Source organism: Dermacentor silvarum, chromosome 10 (genome assembly GCF_013339745.2).
Source record: "Dermacentor silvarum isolate Dsil-2018 chromosome 10, BIME_Dsil_1.4, whole genome shotgun sequence".
NCBI lineage: Eukaryota > Metazoa > Arthropoda > Arachnida > Ixodida > Ixodidae > Dermacentor > Dermacentor silvarum.
Window position 1 is genome coordinate 100,601,669 of NC_051163.1, and position 23,158 is coordinate 100,624,826.

Genomic DNA, 23,158 nt, shown 5'->3' on the forward strand with positions numbered 1-23,158 from the left:
GCATATACAAATGAGGTGCATATACTATATTAGATTGTTGTCGAGCCCACTTATAACAATACCGGTTTTACTATCAGCAGCTGATGCACCGTCTACTTTTGTATGTGTTATATGGCAAAATAAACCGCCTAGGTAAATGGCCTCATACCCATTTATCGGTTATAACAGTTAAATCTGGCTGTTGCGTGTGTGTGCCGAAGACAGAAAAAGCTACACAAAAATTATACTTAAAAAAAAGCTGCCACACCAACCTGCACATCTTTGCCAAACCCGCTTTTATGCTGTGCTCCCAGCATGGCATGCCTTCGTCATGTCGCCCTACACATCACTAGCCTCACGTGCCTCTTTCCTTTCTCCCTTACACCCCTGCAACATCAGCACAGGCAAATGGTGTGTCGGAGGGGTGGAACAAAGATGGGAGAGTGGGCGCTAGAGGCTGGCGATGTGTAGGACGATACGACGGTGTGTCGTGTGGTATGTGCGTGCACATGGTGCAGCGGCTCGCATATTTTTATTGCGATATACACCCCATGCGCATTTCTGCGGTGAGTGTCCGTGATGTTTCGTATAAAGTCCCAAGGGCGACAACATTGTCCCCATCTGCCGTATGCTGATGTGTGAGTCAAAGTGTGCGAGGGTGAGCCGACGATGGTGGCTAAATTTTGCGCGCACGAGGAAAGCGGGGAAGAATTGCGCCGTCTTCCATCACACGCAAGGCAGCGGGGTTTGGGAGGGAGGGTGCAAGAATATGGTAATGCCTCGTTTCTCAAAGCTTAATATAAGTTGCTAGGATTTGTGCTCTGGATCGTTGGAAATGTGCACTGCTGCTGCCATATTGAAATAGTAACTGAATCTATCAGCCTCCCATGTAAGACTGGGGGTTGACTTCGATAAGGATACTGAGAAGAAAAACTTTGCCTTATATTTGAATAAATATGGTTCGAGAGCCACAAGTCCAGACATTGCATGGATGAAAAACTGCAGAGAAGGTGGCAAACGTTGACTGAACATCATTAGTTTTTTTTTTATTGTTAAGTATAAAAGATAAATTGGTCTTATTTTGTTTTTTTCTTTTTTTTTCGTTTCAGTTTTAGTTCATACTTTGTTTCGACCACCTCATTAACAGACCTAAATGTGTAGGATGTGTAGTATCGCAGTATTGCGACTACTGTGTGTAAACTAGTGTGCCTTTGTAATTTTTACAGTGAAAGCGGAGCCAGGACCACAGGTTCTGCATGTAGAGCAAGCTCCCCCTGTTAAGACTGAGCCTTCCAAGACGGGCCCTTCTGAGACTGCTAGTTCTCAGAACGTGGTAGCTGCTGTGACTGGATGGTACAGGAACAGTAAGTATATTTGAACACTACCTCATGGCTTCTGTGTGAGTATAATTTGCCATTTGTAATCTACTGCCGAGTCTCATATGGAAATTTCTAGATTGAAATGGTGGTGCTGGGGGTGCAACCATTAAGCAACTGTAGGAGTCATGCTTTCTGAGTGTTTGGCATGGAATTGTTGAGAAAGCACTTCTTTTTCAATGGTGTCAAAATGCAAGAATGCGTGTTCATTTAAATTTAGGTGCACGTTAAAAAGCTCCAGATGGTCAAAATCAATCCAAAGCCTTTCACTATGGCTTTTTTCATAAACTACTGTGTAGTTTGAGGATGTTAAACTCCACAATTCAATTAAAACTTTTTGAGCACTGCTAGTTCACTTAAAGGCTTCATCATGTTCCTTGCGTCGGGGCACCTTCACTTCAGAGAACCAAGGTGTTTTTATTAGCACAGACAATTCTTTTCGCCATATGATATTTAGCCAATATTTATCGCAACACTCTAGCATACGTCAATCTTAAGATCTAAGTGAAATTTGCACAGCAGCATTCACAGTGGGCAAATAATTTCTCAGATTTGATGCCATTCTTTTTCATTTTATTTTTCTGGTGTCTTGAAAAACTATTGAGTGCTACCAATTAGAGGTAAATGATATAAATTATTGCAGTTGAACAAATCGGGAAGGACATATTAGCTTGGAGACAGTGACTAACAATGATCTGCAAGAAAGTTTGGAGACAGAAGGGTGAAGTTTAGGTAAATTAGTGTTGTACTGTCCATCTTTTTTTTGATTAACGGGCAAAGTCGCACTACATGCGGATATTGGACACCAAGTTTTCCTTATACTTTTCATAGTACAAAGTTTTTACATGCTGTATCAGTCTGATACTGTGCCTGTCTGCCATCTTTACCTATTCCGACTGTGTTGTAAAGTGAGTGCTAACTGCGTGTATTTGCCCACTGAAATGCTTAGGCAGACAGTAGTTTTAAGGCTGCTAGCAACACCTTAGTAATGGAAATGGCTATTCAACCATGCTTTCCAGTGGCATATTGCTTTTGAAACTACGCAATATAAGTATGACTGCTATCTATGTCAGGGAAGCACTGCATTGCAGAGATTGTGCATTAGCCCCAATGGTCATCCAAGCTAACGTACTGCACAGAATCTACAAATTGGTGACGCATATAATTGTAGGAGCTAGCGTGGCTCACTAGTCTTTGTGATGGGTATGTCAGCATGCATTTGGTATGGTTTCGTATGAGTCAAAGCAGAAAGTTGACATGCTTTTCCAGATGCGTGTTGTGTAATTGGGCTTGATAGCTCTGATGCATCCTGGCGTCCTTGCTCTTGTCATGTTTGTTTTTTGTTTGCTTGTATTCCACCTGCTATTATGACCTGGCAAATATAGTGTCCTTCCACAAACAATAAGGTGATGGATTACATTACCGGCCATAGCGGTCACATTGAAATGTGGCCATTATGGCTGTCAACGTCTCGTGTCGACGTCTCATGCCGCAACATTTCTTGGCGAGTGAGTACTTCAGAAATTCCTTACCAAAATGCTCTGCCTAAAGAAGCTGCTGACCCAGTCTATATTCAAGGAGCGCAAACATTAGCCTGTCGAAGCTGAAAAATTAATGCGTGTCTTGGGTCACTCAGGTCCCACCAGATGTGCGCACGTCGGCGTATCATGCAGCAATGAATCGTGCAACGGTTTGCATTACATAGCTTTAAACTACAGTGAAGTCTGCCGAGTTTTTTAGTGACTTCGGATCATACGTTTTCCTGGCTAGTAAGTTTTTTTTTTGCATTTTTTATGTAAACGTATGAAGGAGGTTCTACTGCATATCCTGTAAAAAGTCAATTACTACATTATTCGTATATCGGTAATCCTGTTTTAAATGCAACAGCATCTCTTTGGCTGCCCTACCTCACTCTGGTCCTGGCCTCAATACGAGAACTGGGTAAAAAAAATCAATATCTAGCCCTTATGAGGAATTTAACCTGGGCCAGCAGCTTTATAAGCGAGCACCTAATCTCTGCGCCATGCCAACAGTTGAGCAGGGGCACTGAATACGTGCGACAGCAGAGTGGAGAAGCACAGCCACCATCATGCTGTTACAATATCAATGCGTATGCACGGCTCATGTGTGGAAGGTTAGAAAGTCTTCCGAGACACGCAATGCATTCAAAAGCAACAAAGCCAAGCGTATACACCATCAACCTCCACTTACTCGCCTGTAATGGAAGTTGAATAAAGTATATGTGCTGTGCCAATGGCTCTCGTATAACTTATAGACACAAAAAAAAGCACACAACCAAAAGCACGAGGGTACGTACATTGCTGGAATGGGAAACCCTCTCCACTTTTAACTCGAGCATTACACATTAGCGCCACCAGCTTGACAACGAAGCGCTACAGTCATGACGTGTGCGTTGCAGTTTGTACTGAAAACAATGGTACATTGATACTGTTGCCTTTACCCGGAGAGAAATGGGACAGCATTTTTGTTAAAAAAGCTAGACCATATTTTGTTTCTTGTTTTTCACGTGAGCCTGTATGTGAGGACATGTGGATGCATTTTCATTAATGCTAGTTGTACAACATCCGCGCTTGCAAGTATGAAGTGGCTGCACAGCATGAGAATGGCTGAAATTTCAAATGGAACATGTGCACGCCCTTCCCCTCGAGGGCACCGCACTTTCAGCCAGATAGTCAAGATCATGCACGGGAAGGTCTCTACATAAGACGTGCTTCCTGCAACTTCGTTGAGTATATCATGTGACCTCAGTAAATCATCGAATGCTGAGCACAAAATACTGCAACTGTGAGTGCGCTGCGCAGCTAAAACGGAAAAATAATAAGAAAAACAGGTGGTGCTTGCGACGCCAGCGTCCTTCGGCTTTAGTATGGGAGCAGGCAGGATAGAAAAGTCATTTGTGGACACAAGTCGTAGCAGAAGGAGGAATTGTTTGTGGAGGCTGTAAAGCTTGTCTCTTGGCCACAGCGCAACATGGTACAGAGGAATCTCATTGAGGCGATTCTGCATTATACGTTTTTCTGGATAGTACCTTTTTTCTTATATACCATATTTTTGGTTATATACGATTCATCATCATCATCAGCCTGTATTTATGTCTGCTGCAGGACGAAAGCCTCTCCTTGCGATCTCCAGTTATCCCTGTCTTGCGCTAGCTGATTCCAACTTGCACCTGCAATTATACGATTATATACAATTATATGTATATGTAATCCTTATCGATTTTCGGATGATAGGTTTTATTTTCCAGTTTCCGTGAAGATCAGATCTACAATATTCCACTGTATTTTGATTTGAACTATCTCTTCTATAATGAACTTATTTGAAAAATTGTTGCAGTAAGACGTCTACGGCTTCTAGTGTATAAACAAAATATCTAGTTGGGCCTGGTGAGAGGGGGCCCTCAAAGTGTCCTGTGGTCCAATTAAAACTTGGATGTATAAAATTGAGTGTGTGTGTGAATGATTTTACTTTAGGCATTTAGAGTTAAACAGCTGAAGTGGATACAACCGGTGGAGAGACAAACACGCCATTGCTAATCAGCAAGTGTGTCTGTCTATTCTTGGGTTGTCGTCTTGCACTATTTAATCATATGATGTCGCCAATAGCACAACAAGCTACAGTTGCAAATCATTTGTCATTTCTTTTCTTGTCCAGTGGTAGTGGATAGTGAACTCGATACGACCATGGAGGAGGATAGTCCCGTCGAACCCACTCCTGCGCCACCTCCACCGAGTAAGCGTGGCCCCAAACGTGGCAGAAGGAGTGCAAAGTTCAGCTGCAATTTGTGTCCTTTTGTCACAAAAAAGAAAGCAGGAATGGCGCTTCACCTGAAGAAGCACAAGCGGGGTGAGCAACTCTTTTGGCTTCTTAGTGCTGTGACACTTAACCCTGTCAGTGTCGGGTTTTTTCAGAGGTGATGCCCCCCCAGCATCGGGTTTTTATTGGGTATTATGAAACGTACGTAATGGTTTATTTTCGCTTATGCAGAAGGGAAGAAATGACACGGATAAAAGCAAATGCACTCTTAGCATGGTCCTCACATTCGTATCTTGGTTTCATATCTCCTCCGTAGTTTCATTGTGATGTGCACACTTCCACAATAGAGCCCCCATCTCAGGGTCAAAAATATAAAAGAAAGCTTCTGAATTGCCAAAAAGTCCATGCTTATTACAGTAGACCTAAATTAATAGACTCCAGGTAAATAGATTTTTCGGTTAAGGTAGGTCACCACGTTCGCTACAAAATTTTACAATTCTAGTCCAAAAGTTACAATTATATTTTTGGCTTGTAAAGCTTAGGTAGTTTAAAACGTTAAAATGATGAAATTGCTAAAAATGTAAACAAAAAAATTATATAAATCAAAATGTGCCAAAACATGCCTGTTGCGCCAACAGTCATAACTACGAGGGTTGATCCAGAAATAAGGTTCCCATCAATGTTACAAATAGACAACATTGCGTATTCTCATAGCAATGTACATCATTACAAATAAGACACTTTGGTTAATTTTTCGACACAATCGCCATCTTTTTCTATGCATTTTTGTAGACGGTGCTCCAATTTCAGTATCCCAATGTCGTAGAACTCCGCCGCCAACCGTTGAGGAAGCGTTTCACTTCTTTAACTTTGTCGCTCCGGAAACATGTGTCACTCAAGTGTTCCTTTAACTTGGGGAACAAGTGATAATTGCTAGGCGCAAGGCACGGACTGTACGGTGGGTGAGGCATGACAGTCCACCCAAAATTTGTCAAAAGTTCCTGGGTTCGACAGGACACGCGAGGTTGGGCATTGTCGTGAAGCAGCGTTACACCAGCTGTCAGTCGTCCTCGCTGGCGGTTCTGGATAGTTCACCTAAGTTTTCTTAGTGTTGCACAATAAATGTCTGAGTTGATTGTTGTCCCAGGTTCAATGAAATCGATCAGCAGTATCGATTATGATCCCAAAACCCACTGGCCATGAATTTGTCAGCAGAAGAAGTTTATTTGAACTTCGTTGCGGCTGGTGACCCTGAGTGACGCCACTGTTTGGGCTTTTGTTTCGTTTCGGGAGTGAAATGAAACACCCACATTTCGTCTCCCGTAACAATGGAATCCAACAATCCATCTTATCTTCTTGACACTGTTGAAGAATCAGGCGAGCACAGGCAAGGCGTTTCTCGTTGTGTTCTGGTGTCAACAGACGCGGTACCCATAGAGCACAACACTTGTGGTACCGTAATTTTTCAAAGCCCTTTCCACTGTACTGTGAAAACTAGCAGGAATTCGAACAAGTTCAAATGCGGTGATCCTCCTGTTTTGAACACTTCGCGTTGGACCATCTCGATAATCAACTCTGAAACTGACGGTCTTCTACTCCGTTCTTCATCGTGGACGTCATTCCGACCGGCACTAAACTCCCTGCACCACTTTCGGACGTGTTGAACGGACATACACTTGTCGCCATACACCTGTGTCAACTGGTGATGAATATCCACGGGTGAAGTTCCTTTGGCGTGCAAAAAGCAAATTACGGAACGAATCTCGCACTTGGTGGAAGCAACAATGGGCACCTCCATCTCGGGATGGCTGCTAAGCCAAGACTGAGCGGCGCAGGGAAGCGCGGCCGGGCGGAATCGGGAGTGGGGGAACAGCTACGCACAGTGGTGTTGCCGGATTTCACCTTGCACCTTCTTGTGCGGATGGAGCTCTTTGGGAACCTTATTTCTCGATCGGCCCTCGTACAAAACAGTAGGTGCGATTTAAACACGACTTGGCAGGTACGCAATGAGGACAATAACCTGTGCATCTAACCACTACAATCACCGTATCTCGAAGCTAACGTATGTTATCATAAAAAGACTTATAAAGTTGATATCCAGCAGGTTTGTTTTTCACACAGTCGGTCATAGTATAAAAAGTTACTGCTCGTTTTCAGTCATTGTGCTTGAATGCACAGTTCCATATATAAAGAAATAGCACAGAAAATTTTATGTGAAAATATTTATTAGAAGGCAAGTTATCACTGTTCACATAACTGTAGGGTGCAAAAAATCATGTAATGAGAAAAATGGCCTTGAAGATTGAAACTGAATGCCAATGTAATTAAAAAACATTCATATGTTTAAGATACACCAGACTCATAAGTTGGGCCCTCCTTGGAAGCAGCACGTCCTTTTTAGCGAGCTGCAGCACATTTTTTTCTGGGCCGTTTTGCATCTTCAGCTGACTCACATACGGCCTTCCTCACATGGCGACAGTCACTGCGTTGGCACTTCCTCTTCATCCTGTACTTTGCCATATTTTATGGAGTACTATAACTTTCTCCTTGAAGGGCTAGAACTAAATCCCCAAGCTCGAAATGACGTACGAAAAAGCACAGATGGCACAGATAACGCAGACGCAAACCAAATCAAGTGCGCGCAATGTAAACAACAGAGTGCCACAGAGCCCCACAACCGTCTTGTGAAAATTTTTAAATAAATATAAAGCATGATGTCCCACAAAATTCATTCAACAGCTCTAGAACGTACGTAAACAAATTAACATTACGTAATATGTATACGAAGAGACATCTATGACGAGATAGCAGATGCTGTGGAATCAGAAACCTTAAGTTTCGGTTTCGGAGGGTTGGAAAAGTTGTCATAACTTTTGAACAGCTTAAGATAACGACCCAATTCATTTTGCTTAATTTTCTTGAATATGCTAAATGCAAGAAAATAATTTTTTTTAAAGTTTTTGAAGATGGTGACCTCCCTTAATTCAATCCTGGCCGAAGGTCCAGGCTGGCACCAATGCATTTATTTGCATAGGCTCAAACTTTCGTTATTTTGATCCTAAAATTGGCCTTTGCTGGTTAACTCTAACTTGACTAGTCAGAACGCACATGCGTGATCCTTTTGGTGACTCCGATAGTGACCCCTTTAGTGGCAGTGTCTGTTCGGCGGAGCTATGGGACAGTGAATGCATTGAACACACGTCATCTCTTGTAGAAAACACCTATTTTCGGCCCGCCCTAGGAAGATTTTTTACCAATAACCGTAGCTCACAGTGTTTGATTACGGTATTTACCCAATTCTAACATGCACCTATGTTCTTAAAGAAAATTGGTCTGAAATTTACCTGCGTGGTGCATTCGGACACGAAACCAAAGGTGCCTTCGCAACATTAGCATGCTTTGCCGCTTAACACGTACGTATTGCGGTAAAGGTAACTAAAAACTGTGTGGCAAAGTTGACTTTAAGAAACCGGCCACCATCTTGCAACAATGGTTCTTGTTAAAAAATCGGGTGCGCGTTCAATTTCTACTTCCTTTAGGAGCTTTAATGTCATTTCTACGTTAGTTTATTGCATTGAACACATGTAAAGTGGCCGCACATTTGATTCAGGGGCGTGTTAGAATCGAGCAAATACTGCCAAATGAACCATCAGTGTGTACTGGCGTTTTTTTTTTTTTGCATCTTGTTTAATTTCACCTGCCAAATAGTTCGATCATTTTTGTTGGTCCTGTGAGGGTCAAATTAATGGAAGTCGACTGTATAAAAAACATGCAAAGAACTGATGTCCATTGCCATGCAGTGTCATTGACATATTGCTAATACAAATATATTCTTTTCCGATGTAATAAGCCTTTATTAGTCCACGTGCTAAGGCACCGTTGCTTTTTCCATGTGTGTTCTGGCTAAATTGCTTCAAAAGTTTTTCCTCTACCCTTAATTAGGAGAAAGCAAATATGTGTTTTTGACATTCTAGTTGTCTTGGCATTGCTACTCAGCTTGGTGCGAAAATATAAATATTGAACCATATACAGAAGAGATGCTCAAGTGCTTTGGGTCGTTGCACTTGGTTGAAATAATTTTTTGAAGGAAAATAAAACTTATTTAAACAAGTTCATAGCAAGACTTGTATATGAAAGAATAAAATGTAAGTGGGAGTTTGTTATTCAGCTTATTGTAAGCATGAAAGATCCAAGAAACTGCACTGAATGTACTTTTAACTGAACCAGTCAGGCGTGAAAGAGATGTTTTTAGTTTTATCATTCCTATGAAATACAAATGCATGGTTGCCCTCAACCATACTGTGCAACCCAATGCCTGATCCTTTTGCATATTGTTTTCACGTCTTCTACATTTTCCTGCCTCTGTGTATTTTATCAATACAATGTTTAGTGGTGATAGCTGGTAGTGCATATTATGTCTCTTCCAGCTGCATCCTTACGACAAGCTGCACCAAGTCAGACAAAGGAAAGAAACGAGAGTGAGAATGATTCCACTGACGGTGAAATGGCAAGCAAAGATGTTGATGCCAGTCCATCTGCTACAGCCACTCCAGAGAAGACATTACAGAAAAGCAACGGCCGACATACATCTTCTACAGCCACTCCAAAGAAGACATTACAAAAAAGAAACGGCCAACGTCCATCTGCTGCAGCCACTCCAGAGAAGATATTAGGAAAAAGCAACAGTCAACGTGCAGCTGCTATAGCCACTCCAGAGAAGACATCAGAAAAAAGCAACAACCAACGTGACTCGAGTGAAAGCAGAAGAGTTGTAGACTTCGAACCAGTGAAGAAACTGCACCATGTCAGAGCCATGAAGAAAGCAGTGAGTGATGACGACACTGACTCACTAACGTCTGCCTCTGACAGCAGTAAATCACTGCACAAAGACAAGGGTAGGAAGTCGCCTCAGCCTGCACCACGCAGTTACAAGTCACGTGTGAGTCTCGCACACTTTCCTGCCATCAAAGAGCCGCTCCAACTGAGGTGCCACGTGTGCCCATTTACGACCAAGTACCAGGCAACACTTTTTCTTCACATCAAAGGGCATGCAGGTGAGGCACTTTCTCATTACATCGAGATTTCTCTGGTTTAGCTCCTAAAGTATGACATAGGTTGCTTACAGGAAGCGGACATCACAGCCTTTTTCACAGTGCTAGCTTAGTTTAAATTGCACAGCTTGTGCAGTCCAATCACACATTGTTGATACACTTGAAGTAATTTGGCTGCCACAACCTTGTTATAAAGTTTTAATGGTAGATAAAATTACTTGGTTACATCGTTATATCTATTACTGCCCTTTACAGTGGAATCTCGTTACAACTTTAATGGAAAGTGGGAAGTGGAACACGATATTGTCACGTAGTAGTGACGGTAAAGAAAACAGTCGTAAAACTGTGTATGACGAAACTGGTTGTTTATTGGGCGAACCTGTGCCCACAAAAGCAAGCTACACTCAAAGCACAATGATAGCCGCGAACACAGTCAGCGATCGTCGAAAATCTGATCAGCGGCGCGACGCGTCGGCTTTTATACCTGAGTCATCGAAGGTTCCAGATTAATCCCTGATGCCCGCGTGTCTTCCAGAAAGTTCTAGAGAATTCGTGTCGGTCACACAATCAGATAACATCAGCGTCGGTGAAAACAGGCAACGAAAAGAAGCATCGATAACGTTCTAGAAACTTCCGATACAGGCACGTCCTGCGCCGAGCGATAACGTTTAACATTTGTTAGCCGGTGGAAAGCGGCCACCGGTGAAAGATAAACACGTATACGTGTCAATACCCTCCCCTTAAAAAGCATCGTCCCGTTGCTACAAACACGAAAGCGAAAACAAAACCACGCGTGCAGAAAGGGACAAAAATAACAAAGCAACAAAGGACCTAAGTTCGTCAGCGGGCGTAGAAAGGCTTAAGACGCACCACGTGGATGACTTCAGGTCGTGCGTGGCGCCGCTGTGATTGTGAAATACCGTCCGGCACGACCTCATAGTCCAGTGCGCCAATACGTCGGATGATCTTATATGGTCCGAAATAGCGACGTAAGAGTTTCTCGCTAAGTCATCATCGCCTTATCGCAGACCAGACCCAAACACGGTCTCCGGGCTGGTACTCGACGTAGCGTCGTCGAAGATTGTAGTGTCGGCTGTCGGTTCTCTGCTGGTTCTTGATGCGCAGGCGGGCGAGCTGTCGACCTTCTTCGGCACGCTGCAAATAGGTGGCAACGTCGAGATCTTCTTTGTCGGAGACATCCGGTAGCATGGCGTCAAGCGTCGTTGCTGGTTTCCTTCCATAGACCAGGTTGAACGGTGCCATGTGCGTCGTTTCTTGCATGGCCGCCTTGTATGCGAAGGTCACGTATGGAAGGATGGCATCCTACGTCTTGTGTTCAACGTCGACGTACATTGCCAGCATGTCGGCGATGGTCTTATTTAGGTGCTCGGTGAGGCCATTCGTCTGCGGGTGGTAGGCGGTGGTCTGGCGATGGCGTGTCTGGCTGTAGCGCAGGATGGCTTGAGTTAGTTCAGCCGTGAAGGCCGTACCTCTGTTGGTGATGAGGACTTCTGGGGCACCGTGATGCAGGAGGATGTTCTCAACGAAAAATCGGGCTACCTCGGCCGCACTGCCTTTGGGCAAGGCTTTAGTTTTGGCGTAGCGGGTGAGGTAGTCCGTAGCTACGACGATCCATTTATTGCTGGACGTCGACGTCGGAAAAGGCTCCAGTAAGTCCATCCCGATAGGCTGGAACGGTAGGCGAGGTGGCTCGATCGGCTGTAGAAGTCCGGCTGGCCTTTTCGGCGGTGTTTAGCATTGCTGACAGTCTCGGCATGTCCTTACGTAATGGGCAACGTCGGCAGAGAGGCGAGGCCAGTAGTATTTTTCTTGTATCCTCGGGAGCGTGAGGGAAAAACCGAGGTGTCCAGCCGTTGAGTCGTCATGGAGAGCTTGCAGAAGCTCTGGACGCAATGCTGTGGGTACCACGAGGAGGTAGTTTTCTCGGAGAGGCGAGAAGTTCTTCTTTAGGAGAATAGTCGTTTTGCAAGAAAAACGATGCCAATCCTCGCCTGAACACCTTCGGCACAATGACGATCTTGTCTTCCTTCCAGGTAGTCTACAAGGCTCCTTAGTTCCGGGTCGGCTCGCTGTTCGGCGAATTCGTCGGCACTGATGGGTCCCAAGAAAGTGTCGTCATCCTGGTCGTCTAGTGGCGGCAGTTCGACGGGGGCGCGAGACAAGCAGTCGGCGTCAGAGTGCTTTCGCCCGGACTTGTAAACGACGGTGATGTCGAATGCTTGAAGTCTTAGACTCCATCGTGCGAGGCCACCTGAAGGATCCTTCAAGTTAGCTAGCCAACACAAGGCGTGGTGGTCGCTCACAACTTTAAGGGCCTGCCATAGAGGTAGGGACGAAACTTTGATGTAGCCCAGATGATGGCGAGGCACTCCTTTTCTGTTGTGGAATAATTTGCTTCCGCCTTCGATAGCGACCGGCTAGCGTAACTTACAACCCTTTCTAGTCCGTCAGTCCTCTGCACAAGCACGGCGCTGAGTCCTACGCTGCTTGCGTCGGTGTGGACTTCGGTATCGGCGTTTTCGTCGAAATGCGCAGGGATGGGCGGCGATTTGTAGGCGTCTCTTCAGTTCTTCAAATGCTTCGACTTGCGGCGTCTCCCACTTGTACTCGACTGTCGGCCTTCGTGAGGTACGTCAGTGGCTCGGCGATCCGTGAAAAGTCCTTGACGAAGTGCCTGTAATAGGCGCACAGGCCAAGAAATCTACGCACTGCCTTCTTGTCGGCGGGCGGAGGAAAGTCAGTGATGGCCTGCAGTTTTCTGTGGGTCAGGGCACACTCCAGACTTGTTGATGACATGGCCCAAGAACAAGAGCTCCTCGTATGCGAAGCGGCACTTTTCTGGCTTCAACGTGAGTCCTGGAGGTCTTGATAGCTTGAAGAACTGTTTCAAGGCGCCGCAGGTGTTCTTCGAAGCTTGAGGCAAACACAACGACGTCGTCCAAATACACGAGGCAAGTCTGCCACTTCAAGCCTGCCAGTACTGTATCCATGACACGTTGGAAAGTCGCAGGTGCCGAGCAAAGACCAAACGGCATGACCTTGAACTCGAACAGTCCGTCTGGTGTTATAAAGGCAGTCTTCTCCCGGTCCCTCTCGTCGACTTCGATTTGCCAGTAGCCGGTTTTGAGGTCCATCGACGAAAAATACTTTGCGTTGTAGAGTCGATCCAAGGCGTCGTCAATCCGTGGGAGGGGGTATACGTCCTTCTTCGTGATCTTGTTGAGGCGACGATAATCGACGCAGAAACGTAGGGTTCCATCTTTCTGCTTCACTAACACCACGGGGGACGCCCACGGACTCTTGGACGGCTGGATGATGTCTTCGCGTAGCATTTCGTCGACTTGTTGCCTTATGGCTTCACGTTCGCATGCCAAAACTCGGTACGGGCTCTGACGGAGTGGGTGGACATTTTCGTCGGTGATGATGCGGTGCTTGGCGACAGGGGTTTGTTGAACTTTTGACGATGCCGAGAAGCAGTCCTTGTATTGCAGGAGCAGAGCTTTTAGTTGTTCTTTCTTATGCCTGGGAAGGTTCTGATTGACGTCGAAAGTTGGTTCAGGTATTATAGTCGTTGCAGGTGCACTGGAATCCGTGAAGGAGAAAGCACTGCTGGCTTGTACTATTTCGTCGATGTAGGCGACCGTGGTGCCTTTGTTAATGTGCTTGTATTCAGGGCTGAAGTTCGTGAGCATCACCCTTGCTTTCTCTTCACGTAGCTCCGCTATGCCTCTAGCGACGCAAATTTCATGGTCGAGCAGTAAGTGATGATCACCCTCGATGATGCCCTCCATGTCTGCAGGCACTTTGGTACCGACGGAAATCATTACACTGGAGCGAGGCGGAATGGTGACTTGTTCTTGAAGCACATTCAAGAGGCATGGTAACTTATGCTTGTATCCGGTGGTATTGCGTTGTGCGTTGAAAGCGTTATCGACTTGGATCTTAAGTCGATGACTGCACCGTATTGGTTTAGAAAGTCCATGCCTAGGATGACATCCCTGGAGCAGTGCTGCAGGATTACGAAGCTCGCCGGGTAAGTGCGGTTGTTTACCGTGACTCGGGCTGTGCAGATTCCAGCCGGCGTTATTAGGTGGCCTCCCGCTGTCCGGATATCGGGTCCTTGCGAGGCCGTCTTCACCTTCTTTAACTTTGCGGCGAACGCGCCACTGAAGACGGAATAGTCGGCGCCAGTGTCGACGATAGCGGTGACGTTATGACTATCGATGAGCACGTCTAAATCGGTAGACCGTCGTCTAGCATTACGGTTAAGTCGTGGCGTCAGATCACGGCTGCGTCGGCTTGCTCCGCTGCTGCTACGTCGCGTCGGCCGGTCTTCTTGCGGCGGCGAAGTGCTGTCAAGGCTGTTGCTAGGCGGCGTGCTGATATCTCGTCGTGATGATTCGCGAATCGTCGGCGGAGGATCTTCGGCATTGCGTCGTACAGCAACCGCACCTCCATCGGTTGCTGCCTTTAGTTTCCCGGGTAAGAGCTGGGAGATTGTCCCCGGGTGTGACCGGTGTACTGACGGCGATGCGGCGAGATGTAGCGGCCTGGTGACGGCGAGCGTGAGGGTCGTCGGGGTTGCCACTGGGCTCCGGCGAGGTAGTCAGCAATGTCTCGCCGTCGTTCACCCCGCACTGGACGCGGCGCGTTGACGGCGAACCCTCGTAGGCCCATCTCGCGGTATGGGCATCGGCGGTAGATCTGACCAGCTTCCCCGCAGTGATAGCAGAGCGGGCGGTGGTCGGGGGCGCGCCAAATGTCCGTCTTTCTCGGGTAGCTGCGTTGGACGACGGACGGGCGTGCTGGCGGTGATGGTGGTGGACGTCGGAACTGCGGCGTTACGGGGCCCTGGCGCAAGCGCGGAGGGGGGCCTTGACGATGGGCGACGGCGGCGTAGGTCAGCGCTTCCGGCTCGGGTTGCGGCGATTCGGGAGTCCTCCCTCCCGCACGATATCGGCGATGGAAGCAACTTGAGGCTGCGACGACGGTAGCAACTTCTGCAGCTCTTCGCGTACTATCGCCCTGATGATGTCTCGTAGGTCGCGGGAGAGTCCTTGGACTTCGGCGTAATGTGGCGTCGAACGGCGATTGTATTGCCGGTTGCGCATGTCCAGTGCTTTTTCGATTGTCGAAGCCTCCGAGAGAAAGTCTTGGACTGTCATTGGTGGATTCCGCACCAGTCCGGCGAATAGCTCCTGCTTAACTCCCCGCATGAGCAAGCGAACTTTCTTGTCTTCTGGCATAGCGGGGTCGGCGTGCCGGAATAATCGAGTCATTTCTTCAGTGTACATACCGATGCTCTCATTCGGGAGCTGTACACGGTTTTCCAACAAGGCTGCAGCTCTTTCTTTACGGACGACGCTCGTGAAGGTGTCCAGGAATGCGGCTCGGAAGAGGTCCCAGGTTGTTAGTGCACGCTCCCTATTCTCGAACCAGGTTCTGGCGCCGTCTTCAAGCGAGAAGTAAACATGGCGCAGCTTGTCGTCGTCGCTCCATTTGTTGAACGTCGCGGTCCTCTCATATGTCTCCAGCCAGGTTTCAGGGTCTTCAGCCGATGATCCACGAAAGGTCGTTGGCTCCCGAGGTTGTTGCAGCAGGATGGGGGACGCTGGTGCTCCCATTCTGGTTGTTGACTTGGCCTTGATTGCAGTGGTCTTTTCGGGAAGAAGTCCGTACTCCGGCAGGAGTCCTTGCTGCCTACGGCTAGCTCGCTGTTCCTTGGCGACCTTGGTCTCGTCCTCCGGTTTCGGGCTTGGGTCGCGGCTTTGCGGGGGCGTTCGGTGCATGAACGAACTAGCACCTCCACCAGATGTCACGTAGTAGTGACGGTAAAGAAAACAGTCGTAAAACTGTGTATGATGAAACTGGTTGTTTATTGGGCGAACCTGTGCCCACAAAAGCAAGCTACACTCAAAGCCCAACGATAGCGGCGAACACAGTCGGCGATCATCGAAAATCTGATCAGCAGCGCGACGCGTCGGCTTTTATACCTGAGTCATCGAAGGTTCCAGATTAATCCCTGATGCCCGCGTGTCTTCCAGAAAGTTCTAGACAATTCGTGTCTTTCACACAATCAGATAACATAAGCGTCGGTGAATACAGGCAACGAAAAGAAGCATCGATAACGTTCTAGAAACTTCCGATACAGGCGCATCCTGCGCCGAGCGATAACGTTTAACATTTGTTAGCCGGTGGAAAGCGGCCACCAGTGAAAGATAAACATGTATACGTGTCAATATCCAAAAATCGTACTATCCAAAATGAGTTTCAGAACACGAAAATTCGCAGAGTAGGGGAACGACTTGCTTTTATTCGGCAACTATGAAATAACTGGTCACCTTGCGCGGCACTTTTTCATTGTCAGAGTACGCAAACAAGCTCTTTTGAGGTTGTCGGAACTTGACGATTTCAATGAAATTTTTTCAGTATTATCTGTAATTGATTATCTGTTATGTGCAAAAACTAAAGGCGGGCGAATTTCAGCTTTGTTCGAGTATGAATAGTAAATATCGAAAATCGAATAGCGTACACTATATATACAGCAGTAATGTTTATATTACTATAATTGGGTACCGTATGCTTGCACTGACTCGTGAAAAAAAAAGACAACTATCAGGGACAATCAGAATCATTTTTAAACACATCACTAATTGTCATTACAAATGCTGAATAAATAGCCTCTCAACATCTCTAGAACTTTGTTCCAAACAAGCTTCGAAGAATGACTAGCTATCCAAAAATGGTAACTAAAGGGTTGGATGAAAAAAGATCAAAAGTGGAAAAATTAAAAAGAGCTGGTGAAGGACTTGTGTGCTGTAGAAACACGTAGAAGGGCCTGTTGCAACAAAGACGTCACTGGCTGTCACATAAAAGATAAAAGTGCTACATGACTAGACTGCCAAAAACACTGACAGACTAAAAAAATAATTACAAGTTGTCATGTAGGCTTCTGCCACGAAACAGAAACTAAAGCTTGTATTACCTTTTTATTTGAAAATGTTGAGTAGTGCATTTTCAAATACGAATATAATTAGTATGTGATATCAGATTTGTATTTGAAACTTCGAATATTTGCCCAGCCCCAGCAAGAACATATTGCATCTTTTTGTTATGAATACGAATGAAATGAGTAATGATGTATAGGCTGCAGCGTTCAGCACCCCACACGTGTCATTTAGAATGTTGCACTATGCAAATGTCAAGTTTAATTATGACATTTGTTCGTGCCACGAATTTTAAGCAACCTTGATTGCTACAGAGGGAATACAGATTTTTTAATATGAAATGCAATGGCTTGCCTAGTGCTGTTACGGTGGCCATATTGGATATGGAGCTCTCCTCCTGAACACGATGTGTCTGGTTCAGCTCAGTTCCGCGGTGGCTGTATTTCACTGGAGACGAGTGCAAAAACAACCCAGTGCTTTGATTTGGTAAGCGTGAAGAGCAAGTGGTATAGTATAATTTTCAGGCTTCCACTGCGGCGTTTCTCATAGCCTGCTGTTGCTTTGAGCCAATGAAAACTTTCTGTAAACAAAACAATCAACCGTAAATATTCTCATACGATCATGTATTACACTTGTATCGCACATGTCATAACCTTATTAAAATGAACTACGATTTTACAGAGTAAAAGTTGTGGGAGTACCTGGGGTTGCGAAGGTTCGGAAAGCACGACAAACGTTGTGTGTTGTGTACAGGACCATGGCATGGCAGCGCGCTGTTCTTTGGTGGCTGCTGCTTGATGCATTCACTAAGGCCTCATTCACACAGCCGTCAAACGCTCCGTCACGTCAGCGTCACGGCATCCGTTTTCATCAGGGGAGAGGGTTTCCGAGTCGTTTTCCCCTTAAAAACGGCTCGCCGGCGACGCAGAGCGGTGCTCTACGGTTCCGTCGCCAGCACGGTGACGGAAACCCTCTCGGAAACCCTCTCCCCTGACGAAAACGGATGCCGTGACGGTGACGTGACGGAGCGCTTGACGGCTGTGTGAATGAGGCCTAAGAAGCAACTTGCAGTGGTGAAAAGGAGGAGGAAATAGAATAAAGGTTCTTTAAAAATAAAGCCTAATAATTGCAAAACTTTGCCTCAAGCTTCTTTTAATATAGAGGCCGACTTGAGGCACATGGAATTCGTGCTGTCATCACACGACCCAATCTGATGCTAGATAAAAGCATGCAACGGCAAAAAATTACTCCCCATATCAGGTGACCGCCACTTCCTTCCTTCGCATTAAGCAAGCGCAGGCAGCCCACCGGTTTCGCGCTGTGGCACTGCGCTGCAGCTGCTCACTGGGAATACCTCACACGGAGTTCGTCACTCTTCCAATCTGTTTAACTCACTTTTGAACAGGGTTTCCTGGTTTGGCTACATTGCATCAAATTGGCTATTCTTGAAGGCTCGTGTCATGAAAATTTTTGGGTTGGCTACTTTTAAAAGCAACATTTTTTTATAAGAACTGTAAAAAAGCATTGATACTCTTGATGCTGGACTGGTCTCTAACAAGTTTAGGAGCATACCTAGTCTTATTTATTTTTTATTCATTAATACTGTCAGCCCATATGACAGGCTATTACAGGAGTGGATTTAACATACATAAACAGAGAAGTGCATTAGTGCACTTGAACAATGCACAAAAAAGAAAATGAAGCAGCACTGCTGATATGAAACACATTAACAATATAATTACAGAGCACATTTTGACTTATTATATAACATTATTAGTACAGAACATCAGGGTGCATCAGGGTACATAAGGCAATGTATTGCTTCCAAGAATGCTTTAAGTGATTTTATTTGGACAATTGAATCAGGCAAAGAGTTCCACTGCTGAATTGCCCTGGGAAAAAAACTATACCTGAAGCAGTCATTGTGCACTGTGGAAGGAGGTATGTACATACTGTGTCTGTACCGTGATGTTTCTGTGTCTTGATTTAGAAGTACTTGTATCTCATTTTGACATGGTTATGAATTACTAACAGGAATTGAAACCTTTCGTACTCGGTACGTGTTTGTAGAGGTGAGAGCTCTGCAAGGTTACATAATTCAGTTGGAGAAAGAAAACAGCAGTATTTAATAAATATAAACCATAAGTAAGGCGCTTGACCTTCTCTAGTTTTAGACAGCTACTTTTGGTGTAGGGATCCGATACTATTTTTGCATACTCAATTATGAGTCTTTGCAAGGCTTTGTAAGCTAAAATTTTAATTTCAGGGGAGGTACAGTCAGGGTGCGTACAGGTCCTTGAAATCTTTGAAAACCCTTGAAATTGAGAAGTGCATTTTCAAGGCCCTCGAAAGTGCTGGAATGTTTTTCCTTCCTTGAAAATCCTTGAATTTCGTGAGCACTGCACACTGAGTGTGTCGATTTGACAAACTCCCTATTTCATAAACAATGAGCCGGCGCAAGCACACATGGTTCTGTTTTGCAGAACTGCACGAAAAAAATAAAAGGCTTCACCGCGTCAAACCGCGAACGGAGTGAGAGACCCGTGCCGCGCTTCGGTGCTGGCAGTGCGCTGCTTTCCTCACCCTATCATTCATTTCACTCCTCGTCTGTCGGTCTGTCTTGTCCCACTTTCACTCTTGCGTGCGAGGTGAAGCTAAAGAGAGCTATAGTGGAGCAACTTTAACGCTGATGCTCAGTGCCTTTGAATGGAGGTTTATATTATCATTTTGTGATAATAAAAGTGCAATGGCATAGTATTTTCTGGTCTATAAGTCGCACCTTTGTATAAGACGCACCCCCTTTTTAACGTCAGTTTTTCCGAAAAAAATAAAGAGAAAACGTATATAAATTGCACCGGTGTATAAGATGCACCTGTTCTTTCCGTAAGCGATTTAAAAAAGTTACAGTGACGTTTCACTCCATGAATGCGGGTCACGTGCAAGCGTATGCATGAGTGCCATATAATTCTACTCCAGGCGCATTTCTGCCGTTGTGTTTGTCGCGATGTTCCGTATAAAGTCCAAGGATGATAACATTGTCCCCGCGCTCCTCATGCTGTATGTGCGAGTGAAAGCGTGCGACGGTGAGCTGAATCGCGCACAAGGGACGAAAGCAGGAAGGCAGCCCGGGAGGGGGGGGGGCTGCTTGTACTCTCGTAGCAACGCCGTAGCTTGCGCAGCGGCGCGCGCCGTATCTTGACAGCGATCTGCAGATGCGACGACTTCGGAGTCGATCGATTCGCGGTCGGCCTACCGCCGCTTGGGTTGCTGCTCCATCCTTCTCACATGGCGCTCAGGAACTTGATCACGAGAACCCGGCACCTCAATAGCGCGCACAGAACCCGTAGCCATGAAGTCAACCAGCGCGCTTCGCGTGGCCACAACATCGGCTCCGATTTTGATGGCAGTTCTTCCGGGGGGGGAGGGGGGGCATACGTACTTAGGTTTTAGCGTTCTATAAGACGCACCGACGAAAAATTCTGCAAAAAAAGCACGTCTGATACGCTGGAAAATACAATATGCTGAATGTTTTGGAAATGTTTGATGAACCAACCCAGCTAATACTGCAGAAGCCTGAGTAGCTGTTGTGAATGTTCGTTGTGTTAACTTTTAATATTGTGGACTTCAGAAATGATCAAGACAAGACATGCTTTACAAAATTGCAATATACATCTATTCATTATAATATAATGGATGTGTAGCAAGGCTACACTGAATGGTTTGGAAATGTTAGGTAAACTTGCCCAGTTAATACTGGAGAAGTCAGAGTAGCTGTTGGGAGCATTCACTGTGTTTTGTGAACTTTTTTTTGGTATTGTTGTGAACCTGCAAAGTGATCAACGCTAGACATTATTAACATCATTGGGATATACATTTATTTCTTTTTATTTTAGTGCAATAACCCTATGCTGAATGTTTTTAATATTTTTGGTGAACTTTACCCAGCCTATACTGCAGAAATCTCAGCCGCTGTTGTACGCGTTCATTTTGTGTTGTGATCTTGAGAAGTTATCAAGGCTAGACTTTTTTATTATAGTTGTGATACACATTTAGTTACTTTAAGTGCAATAAAACTAGTCATTTTTGTCATTTTTGGAAATGTTAGAGTAAGGAAACCCTACTTTAGATGCCGCTTTGAGTCTTTGAAAAACCTGTGACAGGTCCTGGAAAGTCCTGGAATATCCTTAATTTTGCCTTGGAAACCTGTAGGAATCCTGTACAGTGCAGGTTACGTCTCAGACCAATACTTTGTTAGCTTTTGCACAAAGCTCATTTACGTGAAGATTCCAACGCAAGTCGGGTGTAAATTTATGTCCTAGGTATTTATATTGTTTAACTCGAGCAAGTTCATGACCGTTAATACTGTATGAAAAGTTTAGAATATTCTTTTTTCTAGAGATGGGCATAAAACCGATTTAGTTGGGTTAAGCTGCATTTGCCACCGATCGCACCTGTTTTTAATTTTCTCTAAGTTAAGATTAAGGTCAGCCTGATCACCTGGTGACTATTATCTTGTACAAAATGCAGTCGACGACAAACATCTTTTGGGTAGTGATGTCATTTGGCAGATCAATTATAAAAAAGTAGGAATAAAAGAGGCCCTAAGACACTACCCTGGGGTACCCCAGATACCACGGGAGATAAACTAGATTGCTGATGTCCCATTTGAACATATTGTTCTGTATGTGCAAGGTAAGAAGTGAACCAACCGCGTAAGGGCAGAATTTTTGAAGGTAACACTGATTTTAAGTAAAAGCCTTTTGTGGGACACCATGTCAAAGGCCTTTGCAAAGTCTAAAAATATATCAGTTTGGCTGCGGGCATTAATTGTGCTAGAAAGGTCATGTAAAGTTCAATTAGCTGAGTGACGGTGGATAATACTTTGCGAAAGCCATGTTGATCTGGTAAAATAAATTATGTTCATCTAAATAGGTGAGCAGGTGCTTTGATACAATGTGTTCTAGCATTTTAGAACAGGTGGTCGTGAGCGATATCGGTTGGTAGTTGCTAGTGTCAGAGGTTGGACCACCTTTAAGTATGGGCACAATTTTTGCGTGCTTCCAGGCAGTGGGAAATGAGATACTAGAAATGGATGATTGAAAAATTATTGTTAAAAACTTGAATGTCCATTCAGCATATCTATAAAGGAATTCCTTGGGCGTTTCATCAGAACCGGGACTTCTTTTTATATTAACGTGAAGCAACAGATTTAAAACGCCCTCTTCTGTAATCTCGATATTCTGAATAGGAAGTCTGTCCGCATAATCATTGATGGTAGGCAAGATGCCGTCATCGATGGTAGACAGGAAAAAATGAGTTAAATGCCTCCACTTGATCCTATCATAAGAAGCCAACAAACAATAACACCAATGACAACATAGGGGAAATTACTTGTACTTTACTAATTGAATTAAAGAAATGATAAATTAATGGGTATGAAAATGGATGTAAAAACAACTGTCCACAGGTGGGGAACGAACCCACGTCTTCGCATTACGCGTGTGGTGCTCTCGCCATTGAGCTACCGCGGAGCCGTTTTCCTATCCACTTTCTGGGGTATTTATGTTTTACAACTAGAACTAATCCTGGGAGTGTTAGCCAGCGCCACCACTCACAAACCATAGTGGCGGATGTGGAACATCCTTTCTGCCGCAGGCTTCACAAGCACTTCATCTTTTTGGGTGATGGCAACTGCTCAATAAACCCACATATGCTACCTGAAGGCATCAATGTTGCCAGATTCGAGACCCTCGTTATGTATTGAACGAGAAGAAAGAGAACCAAGGGGCCCGATTTTTATTAATCATATCATAAGAAGCCAAAAAACAATGACACCAAGGACAACACAGGGGAAATTACTTGTACTTTACTAATTGAATCAAAGAAATGATGGAAACGAAAATGGATGAAAAAACAACTGTCTGCAGGTGGGCAGCGAACCCACGTCTTCGCATTACGCGTGCGATGCTCTCACCATTGAGCTACCGCGGTGCCGTTTTCCCATCCA

General features: G+C 45.2%; 1 protein-coding gene across 4 annotated transcripts in view; it reads left to right on the forward strand.

The window, feature by feature from the left end:
- The window catches only part of LOC119466362 (zinc finger protein 37), a 57,672-nt gene that overhangs the window by 5,808 nt on the left and 28,706 nt on the right, over positions 1–23,158 (forward strand). For all 4 annotated transcript variants that reach the window (XM_037726869.2, XM_049656709.1, XM_037726870.2 and 1 more), the window contains exons 2-4: positions 1,206–1,343; positions 5,031–5,222; positions 9,560–10,186. In XM_037726869.2, the coding sequence (XP_037582797.1) occupies positions 1,206–1,343; positions 5,031–5,222; positions 9,560–10,186 (957 nt within the window). The remainder of the gene's footprint in view (positions 1–1,205; positions 1,344–5,030; positions 5,223–9,559; positions 10,187–23,158) is intronic.